This window comes from Buteo buteo, chromosome 24 (genome assembly GCF_964188355.1).
Source record: "Buteo buteo chromosome 24, bButBut1.hap1.1, whole genome shotgun sequence".
NCBI lineage: Eukaryota > Metazoa > Chordata > Aves > Accipitriformes > Accipitridae > Buteo > Buteo buteo.
The window spans coordinates 21,313,110-21,331,664 of record NC_134194.1 but is presented as its reverse complement, the minus strand read 5'-3'; the positions used below and the strand labels follow the sequence as shown (position 1 = coordinate 21,331,664).

Genomic DNA, 18,555 nt, shown 5'->3' with positions numbered 1-18,555 from the left:
TGATGTACTTTCACAGATTAAGAGAATTCTTGGAGTTGCTATTAGGCAATGCAACAAACCTGGAAAAGTCATTAGGTGAGCAGTGGAGCAAGAAAGAAAAGTGCAAATGAAGGAGGAGAAAGTATTGACCTTCCAAAAAGCAAAATCTGATCTAGCACAAGATGTACAGGTTATAGTTAGGGCATTGACAGTCAATACTTCTAACATGCTCAAAGGCAAACTTAGGTCATCATTAAAACAGTGTGATAACAAACCTATTTGATTTTCAGCTCCTTTTCAGATCCAAACTAGGCAGTTTCAGATTTAGGTGGTTAACTTCTAAGAGAGATTTAGGAGTAAGCAGGGAGCAGAAATAAAGTTAATAGATGTAACTCAGTATGTGTTTTCAAGAGAGTGAATACAGAGTACTTGGGTAGTAGTATAGTCCCTTATAATGCAAACCTGACCTCTTTTGCCTATTAAAGAGAGGCACTGACAGGCTCTAAAGAAAATGCTGTCAGTCTTTCTCAGCAGTGAAGAAGGTGACTGTTCCTCATATTACTCCTTGCCTGTACTTTTGATTCTCACTATCTATATTTATACCTAGGTCTCTGTTTCCATTGGTTCCGTGCCACTGTTTGGTGCTTAGCTTCCTACTTTACCTGAGTTGTGTAGACAAAAATGAAGGGAAAAGGAGACATCAGCATCCCTCATCAGCATCATTTTGGAACACAGTAAATTTCTTGTATATCCAGAAGGACAAATACAAAAGCCCTAGGACACTGAGGGGAAATAAATATGGGAAATCAACATAAAGAGAGGAAGTGAGTGGATGACTCATGAAAAAGGAAAGAGGCAGGACTACTAATGGATATGGAGTAGAAAATAAATGAATGAACTAGAGGTAAAAGATGGAAAGGAAAGAGGATAATATTCAGTGGAAAGAGGCAAGATGGAGAAAGGAGTAGAAACCAAAATGAAAAAAGGGGAGGATAGTATAAATAAAAGATAGAATGTTGAAGTTAAGCTGTGGCTAGTAATAGGAAAAGAAAAAAATCCCAAACACAGGGAACAAATATTTAAGAGGGTGAATAGATAGACAAGAAAAGAAGAAAAATATGGGTTTAAGAGCCAGACTGTGTACAGGAGGACAACACTGGCAGATTTAGAGCTGTCAGTCCAACTTGGATGTCCAGTTAGGAGAACTCATGAGTCACCAGCAGAGACTTGGACTGATAGGACCATCCAAATCTAGTAGAAAATCTTGTTTAATAGGATAAAGCAATGTTTGAAGTCACTTTGTGCCAGAATGTATCTGTTCCTCAGAAATATGGCTTACTGCCAGATATATACATAATGCTGGACAAGTTAGAAAATCTTCCAGGAGAACTGGCTTTCAAGAGAAAAAGATGGAAAATAGACCCTTCAGATTTGAGATCTTCTCATAGGAGGTGTAAGGCTAACAAAATACTTATATGCCTGAACATGAGAATAATATGTATGAAATGCTTTGTGTACAGGTATGAATGGGGCTCCCCAAAAGGTAAGTCAAGGACTATCTGACTAATAATTAAATTTCATGGGTAGGATAGGAAAAAGGTGACATAAGTGAAAACCATAGAGCTCAACGTTTATGTATTTAAAAAAAAGATTTAAAAAATTGTAAAGAATAAAAGGTGCTATTGCAGTTGTAATGATACTGGCTATGCATTGTCTATGACACTGTGTCATTAGGTTCTGGTACTATGAGCATGAAATGGGAGGGCTCGTGCTGTGAAAGTAGTTTATCATCACTAAAACATGGATGTGTGTGTAAGAAGTAACACAAAAGCTATAAAACATTGGAACTAGTTCTACTGTGAATTATATCCCAAGGTGGTTTAGTATGAAGTTAATAGAACTTCTTGGAGCAAAGCCAGGTTTCTACCACCATCTCCTTTCCAGGTGAGTACCACACGTACAGGTGTACAGGATACAGAGCGATACTTATATTGCTGTTCTCTTTGACCTAGAATGGCATAAGTTTTCGCCTTGTTTCAGTAAGGAGGCAGAGGACATCCTGTGGCTTATGATGAAGGCACTTTCTAGGGAGGGGAGGAAAGAAGTCTGAACTCCTTAAAGCTGAAAATGATATTGAGTCTTCAGTTGCTGGGCAACTGCCCTGACCCATTCATACACAGTTTCCAGAGGGGGACAATTACCTTGTACCTTTGTCCCAGTCCTCAAACTCTAAAGAGAAGCCTGCAACACATGTGAATATAAGCATGGGGTGAGGCAGTAACCAGATCTAGGGAAACAAATGAAGTTATAATCACCTGCAAGAGATTTGTTTGGCTAGAGTGTGCCTCACAACCAGTTCACTGAGCTGAAATTTAGTGGTGATTGCTTGAGCTCAGGAATAACAGCCTGCATAGAAAAGTGACAAAGGCTGTGGTGCTGAAGAGAGACAATGGTGATCAAGGAAAACACACCAACCAAAACCTTCAAGAAAATATTTGGCAGTAGAAATAGCACTTACAAGCTTTGTGGTGTGTTTAGAAAGGTGAAAGTTATTTTGTCATTGTCCAAGTTGTTAATGTCCTTCCATTTAGAATGGTGCAGTATGTGACATTAAGGTCAATAAATTACTGAATGGATTTTTTAAGTCATCAGGAAAATATAGCAGAAGACAAACAGAATGAGTCAGAGATAGCCATCCTTAAATTTTGGACTAGAAGTGAGAAATAATTAAATGTACACTGGCAACCAGGAGATGAAAAGAAATTTATTTTCTATGTATCTTTGTTATATGTAGTTTGTCTGAATGCAGATTTACAGCACAGCCCCCTCTCCATACCCCAACCCACCACCTCTTTTTCTTTACATGCTGTTTTCTAGAATAAGAGCAAGTACACTACTGCAAAGAAATTGTGACCTAAATACAAACAAGATTTTTTCTGGCTGTTTAGCAGCCTTGGTTCCCATAACAGCAAGGTTTTAAATAGTCTGGCTTCAGATGTCTGTGATCCAAAAAAAAAATTCTCACCAGTTAGATTCATACCAATGTGAAAAATGGATTTAGGGAAAGATATGAAAGAACAGAGCCAATCTAACTGAGCAATTTGGCACCAGACCTATCTATTTCAAAGTGTAGAAACAAGAAGTTTACATTACCTCAGGGAGGCATTCTGCAGTATTTTTAGGAAGAGGGAGAATCCCATGTCCCCAGAAAATCCCATACAGAGAATGCAGACCATATACTGAAAGAGATCTGGTTCAGCTGCAGGGCTCTGTTTAAGGGGTTGCTCAGTGGCTCTGTTCTGACTGCAGAACCTGCTCTCATATTTTGGGATCTCTGAGCTCAGATTGCTAAATCAAGACTGATGGAGGCTTTTCAGGCAGGGAGCCACTGTAGGGTATGAGTCCCTTTCACTTCTGCCTTTACATTGCCTTATCATCTCTAGGTAGTATCTTCCTGACCAGATAGTACTTGAGACATGGAAAGTCACCAGAAACAATCCTGTACATATTCTCCTTCAGGGAAGAGCAGAGAGGGGGACATGACTGAAGTAAGTAGGATGCAGAAGAATGCAGGAATCCCAAGAGAGTGAAGTGAAAGATGGGGTTGGAATGAAGAAGTAGTTTGAGCATCCCCTGAAATTATCAAGATGTTTTTTCCATGGCTGTCATGAGTACCCATGGGCTAGAAGATGGTGCTACAGTCTACCATCTCACTGGAAAAAACTGTATATAAGAAACTCCACAAATTTGAGTCATTCCCTTACAGTTTATGGGTATTGTTTTCCCCTGTGGTTGATGTAATTTGGCCAGTGACTGATGGCTGTTCCTTTCCTCTTGACTTGATTTAATTCTAAGGCAGACAAATTGTAGGCAGCACATTCAAACAGGCACATAGAGAAAATCTAGTTTTTTTCTAGAGAATGACACTGCTTACCTGCTTGTAATGGCTGAACTATATGGATTCTCTAGACTTGTTTCCATATTTTTTTACATTGTTTTATCAGTAGGCAGAAACTGTGTGTGCATTTATATGGTATGCAGATAATCTCATTGTTGCTAAATAAAATCCTACATGCTGACAAGACTACATGCAAAAATCTAGAGCCCGATCCTTGGAGCTGGTGACTTGCCATCAGTTCAGAAAGGAGCTGCTTCATGACATTGAGTCATTGGATATCATGTTTAAGGGATGTGAGTTACTGAAGGTGAAATTATTTACAAAGAAGCAAAATGTCTTTTCAGATGTTGAAATACCTTAGAGTTCTTCATTTAACATGTTGTATTTTCACATCTTCCTGTTTTCTATATGCCTTTCTCTCTCTTTTTGCTGTGTGAGACTCAGAAATAGCCAGAGGAAGGACTCTGCATAGTGTTCTGCAATGAACAAACTGAACACAGATTTATTGCTGCTTAAGCAAATTTAGGTGATTCTAGTTACAAAATTATATAAAAACATTCCTTGTACAGGTGTCATTTGAAATGGATGAACTTTTCAAGGCCCTACAGAACTATATCTGTATATAATTGTATCACTCCTGAGAGAAATATCTGCACAGAAATATTTCTGTAGCACTGCATTACACAGCTACTAACTCAGGCATATCTGTATGTAGAACTGTTTCAAGGAAGGCTTACATAGGAACGCCAGGACTTTTCAGACTAAAATAGTTATAATACTACAACCTTTAGCATAGATATATATCATTGTATTACTATCTTGATATATACTTAATTTTCCTCTGCAGGACTTGATAAAATCCGTGTATTCTTTGCTCCACTTGTATGTTTGTACTCACATTAAAGGACGCGTACCATTTAATTTAACCAAGCTAATTAAAGTGGTGCAATTTTTGTATGTCAGCAAAGCCCAATAGGCCTGTGTATATAGATACTGCATACAGGCAGTATCCCATCACTTCAGAGGTTATCAGATTTATCAGCAAATGGATATTTGGGCCTGTTACGTTTTATCAGCTGGTTTTGCTGCAGGAACGGATTCTGATTCTCTTGCTCATGTGCGTTGATCTGAACTCACTGCGTATATTTTTATTTAGTGAGCTTTGAAAGTGTTTCAAAATTTGATGCTTAGATGAAATTTCAGGAAATTACTGGAAAACAAAACTCCGGGAAAAAGAAAACTAGAAAGCCCCTAAGCCTCGATGCAACTGAAGCTGAAATTATGTTTTTCTGTGTTTCAGTTTTTGCCTTTCACTAGAAAAATCCATATTACTACAGACCGGGTCCTGAAGTGTTTTCTCAATGGAAGTTTTTCCTGAATTAAAAATCGAGGCCTGCAGGACTGACTCAGCATTACCACTGAAGCTGATGGAAATAACTAAAATTACTGTGGCCATCGATGAATTTTATGTAGATTTAAAGGGGCTTGGGGAACGTTTAATCTGAACAGAAGAAGTTTCAGTATATCACTTATAAACTGTGTAGTCACCATAAACTGTATAAAGCTAATATTTTGAGAAAGACTGTTACATTTGTAGAGTGCTACTGTGTATAAGCCAAGCTACAGTATTAAGCTGTAAAATGAAAATTGGAGTACCCATTTTATTGGTGCTATAAAACTTACTAAAAGGCAAGAAGCCAGACAATCCTAGGACTTATGATTCTGAAATTAGGAGAAATTTTTCCTAAGAACCTGAGGTTTAGCAATATGTTTGATGGGAATGAAAAGATTATGGAATATGTTCTAGAATGGCTTGGTTAAGTGTGTGTGTCTTACCTCTGTTCTGTTTTACATTCTGTGGTGTTTTGCAAAACTTTGGATGTATGCAGCCTTAGTTGTCCACAGAGAGTCAGGTGGTGAGGAAAGATGAATCTAGGTAGCGTGTAAATAGTGAGGTGGGCCAGGATTTGAGCGTTTGTCAGCCCTTCCTTGCTGGGGCACCCAGTTGAAATGCACTAGGGCAGAGTCTGAATGTCTATCAGAAGTAACACACTGGGGTCTCAGAACAGTGTGAAAGATTCCTCGCTGGCATTAAAAACCGCTGGATGTGTGACTGGTGTGTTTCATTCACACACTGTAAGTGAAATCAACTTGTGGCTAGAAAGGCATTGCCTACAGAGATGAGTTTTGTTTTCTCACCACCTCTTGGCATGGGCATTGTCCATTTCCGGGAGACTCTCTACCAACATATTCCTTAAGGCAGGGCCTTAGATGTTGCCAATGTTGCTGTGGCTTTTGGCCTTTTATTGGTGTGCTGTATGTTTGTTAGAGGACTTTGTGGCTGTACACGAGAGGTGTGGGGCAGAGATGATCCATGGACTGTCTGGATGAAACTGCTATTTGATTGTCTGGAAAACTGAGGGTGTGTCCCTTCAGGCTTCTGTTTTATGCAATGACTGCAGGTTGTTTTGACACATGGCCACATAGTCCATGTATATTAGTGCTGCTATAACTTTTTTTATAGCTTTTAGCAGGGTGTTGTTTTTTTGGGCTGCTTTTTTGTGAGGCTGTCAGGACATTTAGTTCTGAATCTGAATATTGTGATCTTGAAGGTGGGTAGCTAGCCAAAAATTTGAAGCTGATTTCTTTTTTTTTTAAGTGTTTGGCTCCTGTTTAGACAACTGGATGAAATGGACAAATTTCCAGATGTTCTAGGCACTTGGCATCTCTATCTGCCCTTCTTGGTCTGCACCTACTTTTATCTTACTTAAAAAGATAAACAGGGTTGGGTGGTTCCACAGTGGTATTTGCAGACACTGGGGTACTGGGCACCTTAGAATAAATATGAGGGCAAATATTTGGGCCATAAAAATGGGCTGAGAAGTAAAGGAACCCATCAGCCAAAACATAAATGGGGTAATCCTGCTGTTAATGTTGTCCCTTTTGATAATGGTGGCCACTGATAAAAGCTGATAGACTGGTAATTGTTCTTAGCAGTGCTGAGTCAAAATTAGGGCAGTTGTTCTCTGGGGTTTGTGTATCAGGTACATTATAGTAAAAACTTTGGGGATTTGTAGTGTAAGGTTGTGCTCTCAAAAGTCAACCTACATGGTGAAGGGTGCCTGGGCCCAAAAAGGGCAATGAAAGAGGTTTTAGCTGAACGTTAGGGTCACCCCCTCCGCGTGATAGACCAGTCCAATCCAGAGAGGATTCACTGAACATTCCAAAAGACTTTGTGGGGTAAGCAAGGAAAAAAAAATCAACCCATCTGGGAGAGAAATACTAGCAGAGAAGCAGTTCCTGCACTGGGGAGTAGGTACAACATAGTGGCACCCCTGAAGGACTATGTCCTGTGTGATTTGTTTCATTAAATATGTCACCTTAGTGACTTAGCTGTTGTATGAATGAATGCTTATGTTTATCGTCTTTGCTGGGATTTGTGGTATTGGGGTAAAACTCATTGCAGCTGCAGCACCCTCACCCCTGCTGTTGAGTTTGTTCAATTTCATGGCCCTGTTTTTTGTCAGTCCTCCATCACAAGGGTAGAGAAGGAAAAAAACTGTAACTGGAAAAGAGATTGTGTTCCATCTTCTCTCCAGCTGCACTTGATCACCTTGAGCCTGTGTATTGCATTGCATGAGAAACTGAAGCCCACCTTAAATGCTCATAACTCGTGGGTGTGACTTGCAGAATTGTACCAGCCGAGCTGCTGTCAGGGCACAGCGGCTGCAGCAAGGGTGAGAGGGAGCTGAGCAGGAGGAGGGTGGAAGCGGGGCCGGGGGGTCCACAGGGGTTAGGCAGAGGGACGGTGCTGCAGCAAGGATGAATCTCCGAGGGAGCAGCGGGGCAGCTCTCCAAGAAAGAGGTCGTCAAACACACTGCAGCACCACACAGACGGCACCAGACCTGGCCGGAGGCCCATTTTTTTTCGGAGCCCTGCGCTGATTTAACCCTCCCAAGCGGATGTACTTTAGCATTGCAGCAGCAGCAGGTCCAGAAGTGCAGGCGGTTTGCGGCCCTTCCCCCTCCCCTCGCCCCCGAAGCTTCAGCAGCGAAGCTGGGGCGGAGACGAGGGGCGGCGGCGGCGGTGCGGGAGCCGCACCCCTCCCGGCTCGGCAGCGAGAGCCCGCCGCCACCGGCAGCGAGGGGCCCGGCTCACCGAGGGGCCGCAACACGTGGGTGAGGACGGTGCGGCGGGGCAGGGAGTGCGGGCTCCGGCAGGCAGCGGGCCCCGGCTCGCAGCGGGCTCCGGCAGGCAGCGGGGGCGGCTCCCTCCGGCAGCCGTGCCGCTGTTCCCTGCCCAGGTGCTGAACCGGCGCCAGCCGCGGCTTAGCCTCCTCCCCCGCCTCCTCCCGCGCAGCAGCTGGAGCCGGAGAAAGCGGATCCGGCGAGTCCCGGTCCCTCCTTCTTCCTCCTTCCTCCTTTCTCCTCCTCCTCCTCCTCCTCCTTCTCCTTCCCGGAGCCGCCGTCTCGCGCAGCCGGCGAGCATGGACCGGGCGGTGGCGGGGCCGGAGGCGGCCGGCGGCTGCTGCTCGCCGCTTGCATGAGGCGGCCGAGCGGCGGCGGCGAGTGAGGCCGGGCCAGGGCCGGGCGAGGCGGCTCCGGCGGCTCCCCCGCCCCGGCCATGGCGGCGGCTGCTCGGCGGAGCCGCGGCGGGGCGGTGGTGCTGGGCCTGCTGCTGCTGCTGGGGCTGTGCGCCGGACGGGCGGCGGGCGGGCCGCTCCGCTACTCGGTGCGGGAGGAGCTGCCGCACGGCGCCTTCGTGGGCAGCGTGGCGAGCGACCTGGGCGTGGATCCGCGGCGACTGGCGGCGAGAGGAGCGCGGCTTACCTCGGGCAGCGGCCGGCAGTACCTGGAGCTGGAGCTGGGCCGCGGGGCGCTGCTGGTGCGGGAGCGCATGGACCGCGAGGCGCTCTGTGAGCTGAGCCCCTCCTGCTTCCTCAGCCTGGAGTTGGTCATCGAGCAGCCCATCGAGGTGCACAACGTGGAGGTGGAGGTGCTGGACATCAACGACAATGCGCCACGCTTCCCCCGCCAGGATTACCGGCTGGAGATCAGTGAGTCTGCCGTGCCCGGGGCCCGCTTCCACATCGAGAGTGCCCAGGACCCTGATGTGGGTACCAACTCTGTGCAGAGCTACCAGCTCAGCCCCAGCCGTCACTTTGCCCTCGACCTTAAAGGCTTCCAGAGTGGCAGCAAACTCCTGGAGCTGGTGCTGCAGCAGCCGCTGGACCGGGAGCAGAGTGCCCTGCAGCAGCTGGTGCTCACTGCTGTGGATGGTGGGGACCCCCCCAAGTCCGGTACGGCCCAGATCTCTGTGCGAGTTGTGGATACCAACGACAACCCACCTGCCTTTGACCGCTCCACCTACACTGTGAGCCTTCTGGAGAATGCCCCGCCTGGCACGCTAGTGGTCAAACTCAACGCCTCAGACCCTGATGAGGGCTCCAACGGGGATGTGATCTACTCCTTTGGCAGCTACACCCCACAGAAGGTGAGGCAGCTCTTTAGTGTGGACCCACACTCAGGGGAGGTGCGGGTTAATGGTACCTTGGACTATGAAGAGGCATCCTCCTATGAGATCTATGTGCAAGCCACTGATCAGGGCCCTGTCTCTATGGCTGGGCACTGCAAGGTGCTGGTCAACATTGTGGATGCCAATGATAACGTTCCTGAGGTGGTCCTGACCTCCCTGTACAGCCCAGTGCCAGAGGATGCAAAGGCAGGAACTGTGGTGGCCCTGATGAGTGTCACTGACCAGGACTCAGGGCTGAACAAGCAGGTGAGTCTGCGTATTCCCCCTGGCCTCCCCTTCACACTCAACTCTTTCAAGAACTCCTACACCTTGATCACCCAGGGCAAACTGGACCATGAGAAAGCAGCAGCGTACAATATTACAGTTACGGCTACCGACTCTGGGAGCCCCCCTCTCTCCTCCCAGAAGGTAATCCATGTGGACATCTCCGACATCAATGACAATCCTCCACACTTTGAGGAACCTGTGTACTCAGTTTACATCCCTGAGAACAACCCCCTTGGAGCCTTGCTGTGCACTATCAAAGCCACTGACCCAGATGTTGATGAAAATGCCTATGTGTCCTATTCTCTACTAGATGGGGAGATCGAAGGGCTACCTGTTGCCTCCTATGTCTCCATTAAATCCGATAGTGGCAACATGTATGCTGTGAGGTCCTTTGACTATGAGACACTAAGGGAGTTCCAGGTGGTTGTCCAGGCTCAGGATGCCGGGATCCCACCACTGAGCAGCAGTGTCACTGTCCACATCTACGTGGTAGATGAGAATGACCATGCTCCACAGATTCTGTATCCTACCTCAACCAACACTTCAGCAGCCCTGGAGATGATCCCACGCTTGGCATATGCTGGATATTTGGTAACCAAAATTATAGCCATTGATGGGGACTCAGGACAAAATGCCTGGTTGTTCTTCCACCTGGTGCAAACCTCAGATCCAGGTTTGTTCAGGGTAGAGCTCCATACTGGGGAGATTAGGACTACTCGCAAACTGGGGGAGGACAGCGCACCTACTTTCAACCTGACGGTGGAGGTGAGAGACAATGGAGAGCCACCGATGTCCTCATCAGTAGCCATCACTGTTGCTGTGGTGGACAGAGTTTCCAAAATCATCCCTGATACAAGAAGGCACTTTAAAAGTCCGAGCAATTACTCAGAGATCACGCTTTATCTCATTATTGCTTTGAGCGCCATCTCCTTCGTTTTTCTTTTCACAATCATTGGGCTTACTGTTATCAAGTGCTACAGATACAGTCTGTATGGGGACTCCTGCTGTGCAGGGTTCTGTGGGGTCAGAGAACGGTGCCCTGCTGAAATATACAAGCAGGCCAACAACAACATCGATGCTAGGTTGCCCCACGGTTTAAAAGTACAACCCCATTTCATTGAAGTAAGGGGCAATGGGTCTCTCACTAAGACCTACTGCTATAAGGCATGCCTAACTGCAGGATCAGGAAGTGACACTTTTATGTTTTACAATACCTGTGGCCCAACAGGAACTACTGGTCCCTCTGCAGTGATGACTGAGAGGCATCTGACAGGACAGAGTGGGCAGAGTGCACAAAACCTGATCATACTTAAAAATGACTCCATTACTCCTAATGAGGTGAGGCTACATTGATAAATGGTCAGCACAGTGCTCTGAGCAAATCTGCACTTAAGCAGAGGTTCAGACTGGAAAACTCAGATTAAGCGTATTCCCTTTTGGGGTCACCGACACACAGCTGTGTAACATGGTTCTAATGAATCTAATCTGTGCAATCCATTTTGTTCTAGGTAAATACTGAAACTTTCAGGGTCCATTTGGTAAGTTCAGTATGTGTATCTGTTGTTTGAGATTCACTTCGTTTTTGTAGCTTATGCTGTATAGAGTATTGCCTCCTTCCCTTTTCTCTTACAGATCTAAAATCACCTGCTGCCACAGAGTGCTAGGGAATGACACATGTGGTCTCAAAGTTTTAATGCTAAAACTCATGTTGCAGGGAAAAAAAAAGTGATTAGCCTGGAAATCAATAGATTACTTTATGCCAGTTATAGATGTTTGCTACTTCATTGATTGGATTCCTAGGCAAAGCTGTTGAATTTAGATCATTGTAATAATATGCTTTGCTTATTACTGTGGGCATATTTTAGTTGTCTGAAAACTGCAGTCCTTCCTTTGATAATATTTGTTCTACCTAATGCTGCATTTCATGCTTTCTGGACAATGACAATCCAGTGACATCTTTGTAGATAATTACAGCAAGTTACCATCATGATATTACAGTGTGACGACTTCTAACCTGCTGGGTTGCTATTGAAAACTGTTTAATACCTATGGTTTGAGCAGCAGTGTATTAACCTTTTCAATATTTTCCCACAGTGAAGAATTAATGGTTGCTTTATGCCAGCATACAGGCAGTCTGCAATTAGTGTGTGGTTTACATGTTCTGTACAGTTTCCTTTCTGCACATACTGGAACTAAATCCAGAAGCACTCACAGGAGAGACTAATTCTGGTTCACAAAAGGAAAATTTTGCAATTACTCTGTGTTTTTTATACCCTACAATTGTGACAGACATAAGATCAGTTTGTGCATTAGTGTGTGCTATGCCTCCAGATGTGGGAAAGCTAGGGGAGTAACTGTGGTGGGATAGAAAGGACCCTGACTTGTGTATTCTTTTCACAGAAATAGAATTTATTTCTTTATACTTACTTACATATGAAGATGTTTGCATCTTTTGCACCTGTTGTTTAGTACACAAAGATGCACAAATGTTAAGGACTAGCAAGTGTTCCATAAAAATGCTTTCTGAGAGTAATGATTATCCATTCAAAATTAATCCATTTAAAATTAATGCAGTGTTTTTCTGTAAATCATAGTGACAGGGTGTGGGGGAAGTATTTTTCCTCTTTCTACACAGTTCTTGTACCTTAAAATCTTTCTGAGTATAATAAGATGCCTGGAATCTGTTTGATACAGGATGGAACATGAGACATACTCTGTCTGTAACTATGTATGCTGAAGGATCTAAGAGTGAAATATCCCCTGATTTTCTGGGGGAAAAAAGGGAATCAGTAATGGAAAATGGCTTTACTTTGGATGCAAGACCAGTAGGAAATTAGTTTAACAGACAGATTCCTATCACATTTTGGGAGTCACTCCACTGAATGCAATGAATTAGCAAGTTTTGAACACCTGTGCAGATCAGGCAGTGGCAGCAAAGCCATCCCAGATTTGGAGTACAAAAGTAGAGAGATGTATAGAACAAACTAATGAATGCCTGCCTGGGTGGAGTTATGATCCAAAAGAGGAATCAGTTATTCAAATAGTTCTATATGATATAAACAGAGGTGAAATTCTGACAAGTTCTACTCATCACAAGTTCTTTTCTTAGGTCTCTTCTTCTTAAACTGCCCTTGAGTAGTACATACTATGAAGATGTAGAAATATCAAGTGTACATGAGAAAATGGATGAGTGTAATCGTATTCACTAATTACTAGTTCCTAGCTAATTACATACTATAAAATCATGTCTTTCCCTTGTTTCAAGCTCAGTAGATGCACTGAAGATGCCACCCATCACTTAGCAACACTGAATTCTACTTTCTAAGAATAATGATCTTTGTATTATTAGATCTTCAGACAACTGTGTTTCTCTTTTTAGTTAAAGTGAACTTTTGATCCATCTGTAAAAGCCCACACTTTCACCTGTGAAGCATAGCAATAGGCATCATTGTCCTTGTGTTGATTTACAAAGTTAATCTCTGATGTGTATGTTACTTTTGGATAATGAGAACAGGTCTTTTTTTTTTTTTTTTTTCAGTTTTTGGAAATTGATCTTCTATTAGTTGTTCAGTGATGAGGATGAGACTGGGTGAATGGGCTTTCTATGTATGCATATTGTACATAGGGTTTCATGAAGGCTAATATTTTGCAGATGTTTATACAGTGAGAGGAAAAATATTTCAAAGTTATTTGGGATTAATCTCGGTAACACTCAATGCAATAAGGTCTTAGTCCTTTTCATATTTACTAGTAAGGTCAAAGATGTTAATAATTACTTTCCACTAAATTGTGACTGACTTCATTGGGTCATTAGAAGGATGCAGTGGAAGGGAAAACCCAGTGTATGAAGGTTGAAGCACAGATTCCTGTGTGATTATTCTGACTTGTACTGCTAATGTTGTGATGGGAGAATGGGAGCTTGTTTCTGCAAGACAGCCTGTGCTTCTGCATTCACGCTGCTTGCCTGTACGGTCCTTTATAGGTTTATAAGAATATCTCAAACCAACTGTGTTTTGTAAAAGTAAAAAGGTACTAACACAGCTGCACTGAAAACCTTAGAAACAGTTATTGCTGGCAGGAGTCTGGTGATAAGGATGAGAACGCAGGGTTAATTGGTATCACACTTTCATCAGCTAGATAACTACTGCAGGGTGACCAGGCAGGCAGTGTGGGCAAAAATATAGGGATAGCAAAATACTGTGGCTTCATTGCTGGCACTGTGTGAGGTTATGGGCAGTCTGGATTCCTGCCTTTCAAAAGAGGGGTGCACACAGCTATGAAGGGGGTGCATGAAGATGTGATTTTGTTACTGGGCACTGTGGCAGTGATGATCTGTCATTTTCAGGCAAGATTTCAGTGCTTTAGTCTGGAGTCCCTTTCCTCATATGCTTGTGAAGGTGCTGAGTGATGTCTGGGTAGTGTCTGGTCCTTGGTTTGTCTTTTCTTCTCTCCTGTCTTGTTCTTGTGTTCTGCGCGGTTAAGCTCCTTCATTATGTCTTGCACCTCATGACAACCTTTTCCCTTCAATGCATTGAATAACAATCAAGCCAACATATATTTTAAGAGGTGTTTTCTGCCCCAGAAGGCAGCCTGGCACTTTCCTAAAGATGAGTGGGCAGTCTGGATACTTGATAGAACTAGATATAAACTCTCCTGATTATACATTTCCTTGTACCCTTTTTTTGTGTGCTGACACATGTCGCTGACAAAATATGATGTTTCATGTGATGTTCAGAAAAAAATTTCTGTGGTACTCTATGGACACTTCAGAAAGTGAAACAAAAGCTGTGCATTAGTGATGGTAAGACCCAGGGGTTCATTGGAGTTCTATGGCTGTTTGGCTCTTTCTCTGTATTTTGCACTTCAAAACCAGCTTGCTAAACACATGGAAAAAAACAGACAACACTTGAGTTGAACACATCCTGATACTGCTTTAAAATACAAGCATGTTTTGAAGGCTCTAAATCTAGTAAACCCACAGCATTGTCTGGAGCAGTCTTTCCAAGAGATTTCTCACAGAGGCTTTAAAGGTATTAGTGGTGGAATATCTTACAATCTCAGTTCAAGAACTTAAGCCTTTAAGAAATTCTCCAGCCCCACTGACATTGTAAAGGTTAACTATAAATGTTTTTTTGGTTTGTTTAGTGGCAGCATCTGAACCTGTTCTGCCAAGCAGGGACAGTGCTCTGTGCTCTAGGGCAGTCAGACTCTTAGTCTGATGCTTACGGCTGTGGCAGCAGAAATTTGCAGCCAATATTAAGCAGAGGTGCTTTCAGATGCACTTGCCTGTTCCCTTCACCTTAGTTTTCTTAGAGTTAGCAATACAAATGAACACTGCCAGGAAGAAAATGTTTGGGCTTCTGAATTACATGCTTTTCCAGTTTCCATTCTGATTTCTTGTATGATAAACACATGTTCAGTCTGTAAATAGTTTGTTCTCCACATCAAGTTAATTCTAAACATTTACAGAAGGAAGTCAGGAAGAGAAGCCTCTGTTTCCCCACATCTGTCAGCATTGTCTCACTGGAAAATAAGCAAGACTGTATGTGGTCAGGGGTTCTAAAAGGCCTTTTATTATTGCTTCAAAGCAGATATATTTGATAAATATACCTTTTGTCATTCTGTTGTGCGTTTGTGTGGAAATAGGAATAGAGTGGGATCCTTTTAGCAGTCTCATCATCTGGTAACTGTTTGCAAATGTTTGATTCACACTTCTCTACCTCAAACAGACCCTATTCTAACACCCACTGAAGTGAATGGTAGCCTTTGCACTGATTTTCATGAATACGGGATCAGGGCAACATTAAAAAAATTTAGAAATTCCGTCTATCCCAGGGACAAATCCTTAAAGTATTAGCTAAAAAAGAGAACTGAGCAAAATGTTTGTAACAATGTATTTTCAACTGAATTTATTCTCCATGAACCCATGAAATGATTCTTAAATTAACCCATGCTGTGCAATTTGAAAACAACTGTGTGAAATTTTGCATGAGCTTTTTTGCTACTGAGGTGGCTCTGTTCTATATTATATGGTCACTTGGCTTATCAGACTTTCCAGTAGAGTTGGTTGTTTATGACTAGTCACATTAATGCTTGTGGTTATGTGGTTGGCAGAATGTAACCCTGGTGCCTGGAAGAACTGGCAGGAGCAAACTGTTGGCATGGGGTGCTCACCTAATGCAGTGACAACCACCTCTATAGGCACTTGGGTAGATTTTGACTCATCTCACAACTATGATGGTGTGTGCTGTTGCTAAATCACAAAAAGCAGGTGAGAGAAACAGGGAATGTTTGATTACTTCTGTGCTGGATCATGTGATTTTTCTCACCTCCACTGATGAGTGGTAATGACAGGACCACTGGACCATACATGGCCTCCAAAAATCTCTGAGGGAAATGGCAAGCTAAGATTACCTTAAAGTTAGTAGAATGGGCTGGCATGTGATAAACAGGGTCTTGGAATGAGCTGGGAGCTGGGGAGGTAAAAGGAGCAATGTTATGTTCGTCAGCATTGTGTGATATAGGGAGAGCATGGGGATGTACAACTGGGAAGCATCTGGACAACTTCAGGGCCTGTATTCCTCTTTGTGCTTCCTCTCTGTACTCATGCTTCCTGGCCAGCTGTACCTTGTCCTGGTGGTGTTGATTTATGACACAGCTACATGGCTCACGGCGAAGTCTAAGAGAGGGCTTTGCAGAGGAGCCCCTTGACAGCTCCTCTGCAGACTCCTGTCCCCTGGGACTGTGCTGAAGACTGCTCTTCTTTGAGATGGGTCATATCGTGTCATGACACAGTGACTGCATGCTGTGTGACAGCACATGTCAATGTGGCAGGTTTCAGTGGGTGATCTGGTAAAGGTGGACTGTTCATAGCCAGAGATACAAGCCAACCCAAACATGCAGACTGTGAATGCCTGATAAGTCTATAAGAAGCAACACTGCTGTGTCTGAACTGAGGAAGGATATTACTGAACAGGTTTGCTGCATCTACTATGCTGTCAATTCTATTATTGGTCATGCTTTTTTGCTTTTCTTGCTTCCTATTTGCCCAATCTCATTTAAAGATGTATTGAAACATCTTTTCTCTTATGACCAGAGGATCTTAAAGAGCTATGGTCTGTAGCAGAACAAAAGGAGAAGCCAGTTACACTGATAAAATTGGAATCTCACCAATTTTGCCAGTTGTAGGACATTGCCCTGTGATAACACAACTATGGAACAAACATGGACCTCTTGCTGAGGCCTCAAAGTTCCCAGTCAAGCAGCGTGCACGTGGTAAAACTGGGTGAGAATAGGTCTGGGCAAAGGCAGACTGCTGCCCAACTGCCTGCTCCTCCTGTTCTTCATGTGAAGACTTAAAAAAGGAGACAAGTCCAAGACATGGAATTTTTTACAGTTAAAAACAAAAAAACAGCCCCTGACAGGTCTGAAAGTCAACTGTGACAATACATCTTTCCATCTCCAGAGTATGTTTTTCTGATCCTGTCCCCTCCTTCCTCCTTCTGCTCCTCTGGGAGCAGCACTACAGCCCTGCTTAGAGAGTAGTAGCAAATGGAGAACTGTTTGGGAGTAGCCACAAGAAACCACAGCTTCTGGATAGTAACCTTTGAAAATACCACAATCTCCTAATTGCTGTTGTTTCTGTTATACTGACATGGTGAATGTTGGTCCATGCATGTAGAGTGAATGAATGATGAATTTCTGATGAGTTTCTCCTGCCATCATCACCCATTTATGATCTGGTGTCTGAAGGTTCCCACTGCAACAGAACATAGATATTTGTCTTCTAGCCAAGAGCTGGAAAGCTTTCAGCTGAAAAACAAAAATCTATATACTTTGAGCAAGTGGCTGTTTTCCTCTTTTCTTACTCCTACCCAACTCGTGTCAGACTTTTCAGCTCTTTGATGTAATCTCACTTCACCTGTGTTTTGTTAGTGTCGTGGTTTAACCCCAGCCAGCAACTAAGCACCATGCAGCAGCTCACTCACTCCCCCCCCCCGCCCAGTGGGATGGGGGAGAAAATCGGGAAAAAGAAGCAAAACCCGCGGTTTGAGATAAGAACGGTTTAATAGAACAGAAAAGAAGAAGCTAATAGTGATAATGATAACACTAATAAAATGACAACAGCAATAATAAAAGGATTGAAATGTACAAATGATGCACAGGGCAATTGCTCACCACCCGCCGACCGACGCCCCGCCAGTCCCCGAGCGGCGATTCCCCGCCCCCCCTTCCCAGTTCCTATACTAGATGGGACGTCACATGGTATGGAATACCCTGTTGGCCAGTTTGGGTCAGGTGCCCTGGCTGTGTCCTGTGCCAACTTCTTGTGCCCCTCCAGCTTTCTCGCTGGCTGGGCATGAGAAGCTGAAAAATCCTTGACATTAGTCTAAACACTACTTAGCAACAACTGAAAACATCAGTGTTATCAACATTCTTCACATACTGAACTCAAAACATAGCATCGTACCAGCTACTAGGAAGACAGTTAACTCTATCCCAGCTGGAACTAGGTCAGGGACTGGTAAGACTCCTTCCTCCTCACATTGCCTATAAGCCTGTACAAATTAGTAACCTGCACCTCTGAAATTGCAAAAAAGAGCAAAGGGGCTTTCACACCACCCCCAGTCTAGCAGTTCCCCTGCTAGAAGAAAATCTCCAGCAGAGGCAAATCTTCTGGTGTCAGCACCCTTCATACATTAAGAAAGGCAAATTCAGGAGAGGATCTGATCAGTGTGTATTATTTTCTATCCTCTTTCGTTGACTGTTACTACATGGTTGACTTTAGAGTTGCTTTGACATCCCTGGGACCAGGGCCAAACCGGAATGAATCAGAAAATACTAGAACCATGCATAATGGGCTCCTTGTCAAGAC

At 43.9% G+C, this 18,555-nt stretch overlaps 1 protein-coding gene across 2 annotated transcripts in view; it reads left to right on the top strand.

The window, feature by feature from the left end:
• Positions 1-8,344: 8,344 nt before the first annotated feature.
• The window catches only part of PCDHAC2 (protocadherin alpha subfamily C, 2), a 56,907-nt gene continuing 46,696 nt past the window's right edge, over positions 8,345-18,555 (top strand). For both annotated transcript variants that reach the window (XM_075056517.1, XM_075056516.1), the window contains exon 1: positions 8,345-11,018. In XM_075056517.1, the coding sequence (XP_074912618.1) occupies positions 8,502-11,018 (2,517 nt within the window). In that variant the 5' untranslated portion in view covers positions 8,345-8,501. The remainder of the gene's footprint in view (positions 11,019-18,555) is intronic.